We start from the raw sequence: 3,466 nt of genomic DNA, 5'->3' as shown, positions 1-3,466 counted from the left end.
GAAAAAAGTAGGGAGAAAATAATAAAATTGTTAATTGATGAAGAAAGAAGAGAACTCTGATCTGACAAAACTACTCTTTGTGCTCTTCTTCTTTCTTCAAGTATCCAAGTTATTCAAGTTGTAGTTTGGCATCCACTACATACTTCTTTTTATACAAAAACAGAGAGATAGAAACAGGAAAACTGAAATTTGTTTATTTGAAACCAATATTATTGTTTGGGAGGAGCTGTTTTTGATTTCAATATTATCGTTTGGGAGGAGCTGTTTTTGGTTTCTATTCGATTTGATTTTACAACTGATCTTTATGTATTAAGATTTGATGGAAAGAGAGGAATTCAGGGATGGTTGGTTTTTGCCTCTGGCTTTCAATAGTACCTCAGGATTTTGTTTAGAAGTGTCGAATTAGTTTCCTCCATTGCTTCTTGTTTTCCTTTTCCTTATCTTTGTCAACTGGAATCAAACATTTGCATCGTCTCTGTAGAAATTTGGTTGACGCGAGCTCATTCATTTGTATCGAGAACTACCATGTCAGAAAATGGTATAACATGTTTTATATTAACTAACTTGAATTTCTTATTAAGATGATCCATGAATAAATATTCTTTCAAGAATTAATGGATTGGTTTAAAAGTAGAATCAAGCGAAACTAAATCTGCTGATCTGAAGAGCCCACTCAAACTGAGCTTGAATCCAAATCACCTTACTCAATGTTAAGCTCAAACTCCCTCAAACTAGTGATAAACACTAACACATTAATCTGTTTATAAACCACACATGAACTTCATGGATATCTGTGTATACACCACACATGATGCACCTTGATTAACCAGACACATTGTATACCACATACTGTATGGGCCACCATACAGATATGACACATAAATCAGCGATAGGGAAGTTATTTCCATCCAGTTATAATACATCAAGAGCTCCACAAGTAAATTTAACAGTATTATCAAATCCAAATCAAAAGGTAAATTTGAACAAATGCGAAAGGCAAGCAAGCATGTATCTCTATGCATACTATTGTTATGGCATGATTATAACGGGTGCATAAGGATGTCAGTAGTAGCCTGATCCTGTTCTTTAGAATAAATGGTGCATAAAGCTGCATACCATCAAAACACAAGTCGTCCTGTACATAAACAATGGGGTGAAGACATTTTTATTTTAGGACTTTGCAGTACCAGTCAATAGTAACAACAGCATATGCGCCTGCAAAAATATCCTTTAACATGAAGTCAAAATGGTTTTTCAAACACCTGATGTATTCCAATCTCATTGAAACTAGCCATCTGCTAGTGAGTGATATAATAAGAGTTCCATTGTTAATCAATAAATCAACTTCCCTTCCCTACAAAAGATGATGCATAAACAGTCAACAAGAAAATAACTATCAGAATAGATTCAGAGGCTCCCTCAACTCACTGATCTAACATAGCAAATTTCTTGTGATAAGGACACTGTCTCTACACCTACCAACCTCAAATAAACATACACATCTCAATGAAATGAATTTTTTGTCTTCACCATAGCAAATAAAATTACTCTAAACTCTTCATCTACCTTAACAAATTATCTTCTCCATGTACAGTTTCCTTGATCCTCACCAGAAACATCAATTGTTTCTCATGAATACTTAGTCAACCAACCAATCATAAAAAAATGAAAAACAACCTTATGACTGACATTCTAATGGCACTCAGATACCATAAGCAAATCTCTTTCTCTAAAGAATGCTGAGGCTAATAACTTCTAGCATAATTAACCAGGTTTGGAATCGTATGCAGGAAAAAAAATCACAACTCCTATGCAAAGATGGTGCTACCAAGAAAACATTCATCCATCAAAGCCACACAATCCTAATAAAAAACTACCTTACTCTTAGTATCTCAGCCACATCCCATGGCATAAAAGATAAAATAACATTGACCACATTCCAAAAACAAAATGATGAAGAAAGGCATTAGAAAAACACTTGCTCAGATCAAGATAATTAGATAAGTTAAGATGATAATTATTTGTATTCTATAATACACATCCTATAATATAATATAGGTAAATAACGATATGTATTATAAGATGTATCTAAAATTAATACGATATAAAAGACGTATTATACGATATGATAAATATCGTATTATAAAATGCATATTATTGACAAAAATCAATACACCTTTTTAGGAGAACTGATGACATAACAAAAGTGTATCCAGAAATTTTTAAAAAATTTTAAAAAGTGTTTACAATATTTCCAACAATTAGAATTTTTTATTATTTTATTATGATTTAAAATAAAAACCTTTTATGAAAATTTAGATTTTCAAAACACTATTCAACAGTATTTGAGATTTGACTACCATGGTTAAGATCAATACCATAACTTGAAAAATATTAAACATAAAATAAATCTCAAACGGCGATATATCAGTAGCTCTAAACATTAAAACAAAAGTCAGTCTGGCAATTAAACTAATAAATCTTAACCAAATCAAATGCTTAAGCTATCTCATCCATCTTAGAACCCTAGCTTCGTGCGACGCCAGTGCCTACGCTTTGCATTATACCTGCAACAAAAAACAAACAAAACAAATCCATCAATTAACATGCTTTCAATTCATTAAAACTCGAAAAAAAAATATGTAAGAAAAAACTCATCAAGTAACATACTTTCAACTGAAATATTTCAAAGCAATAACATGAAAATGCTGAGATATGACATTACCTGATAGTGTTGTCTGTCCTCATGCGGATCCACCGAGGAATGGGCCTGTTCTGTCTCATCTTCTTCGCCAGCTTCTTCTTGATGATGAACGTCTTGTGTGACGGCTACGAACATTAAACAAAAAAAAAAAAACTCACGTCAAAACCCTACATTTTTGTGGAAAAAAAAACTATAGAAATCTACATCCTAATAAGTCAAAACATCTTCGACCCTGCAATCAAAATATGTCAAATGAGATGGGATTTTACCATTTTTGCCTGTGAAGCTTCGGATACCAGAAGTTGACGGAGCTGCTGCTGCTACTGCTGGAGAATAAAACCCTAGTATTATGGATAGCTCTGCAAATATGGTAAAGTTATTTCAGCGGTGAGCAATGAATTGGGCCTGTGGGCTTTTTGGTAGGATAATTAAAGGCCTTTTATGATTTAGTATTTGGGCTGTAAATATTTTTAAGCCTTGTTTTTTTGTTCTATGTCCTCTCCCATGTCTTGGGATGAATTCAATCCTAATTGTATAAACTCGAATCATAGTTTGAGTTTTATGAGTCATGCTTTAGTCAAAGATTGAGTTCATTTTTTATAAACAAGTTCAAATTGAATTTAAAATTAAATTATTTTCAAATCAAGTTTGAATATTAACTCATCGATCTCAATCTAATCATAAGCTAGGTCTTTTAGATTTGAGTTAGGTCTTGTCTTGTTCGTTTTCAAACTAAATGGGATCTAAACCTATGCTAAACCC

The 3,466-nt window shown here is 32.5% G+C and overlaps 1 protein-coding gene across 1 annotated transcript; it reads right to left on the bottom strand.

Annotated features, from left to right (window-relative positions):
• Positions 1-2,357: 2,357 nt before the first annotated feature.
• On the bottom strand, positions 2,358-3,133 carry LOC123225303 (60S ribosomal protein L39-like). The gene is made up of 3 exons (XM_044649236.1): positions 2,974-3,133; positions 2,726-2,829; positions 2,358-2,567 (listed from the first exon to the last, which is right to left on the bottom strand). The coding sequence occupies exons 1-3, from the start codon at positions 2,974-2,976 to the stop codon at positions 2,519-2,521; spliced, it is 156 nt and encodes a 51-aa protein (XP_044505171.1). The 5' UTR covers positions 2,977-3,133; the 3' UTR covers positions 2,358-2,518.
• Between the last annotated feature and the right edge of the window lie 333 nt (positions 3,134-3,466).

This window comes from Mangifera indica, chromosome 9 (genome assembly GCF_011075055.1).
Source record: "Mangifera indica cultivar Alphonso chromosome 9, CATAS_Mindica_2.1, whole genome shotgun sequence".
In the NCBI taxonomy this organism is placed as follows: Eukaryota; Viridiplantae; Streptophyta; class Magnoliopsida; order Sapindales; family Anacardiaceae; genus Mangifera; species Mangifera indica.
This window is presented reverse-complemented; position numbering and strand designations above follow the sequence as displayed.

What these genes read in the sequence shown, in the direction of transcription:
- LOC123225303 (XM_044649236.1), bottom strand. An exon ending in AGGACAGACAACACTATCAG is followed by an intron (nt 2,568 to 2,725) that starts GTAATGTCATAT and finishes TTTTTGTTGCAG; the next exon opens with GTATAATGCAAAGCGTAGGC.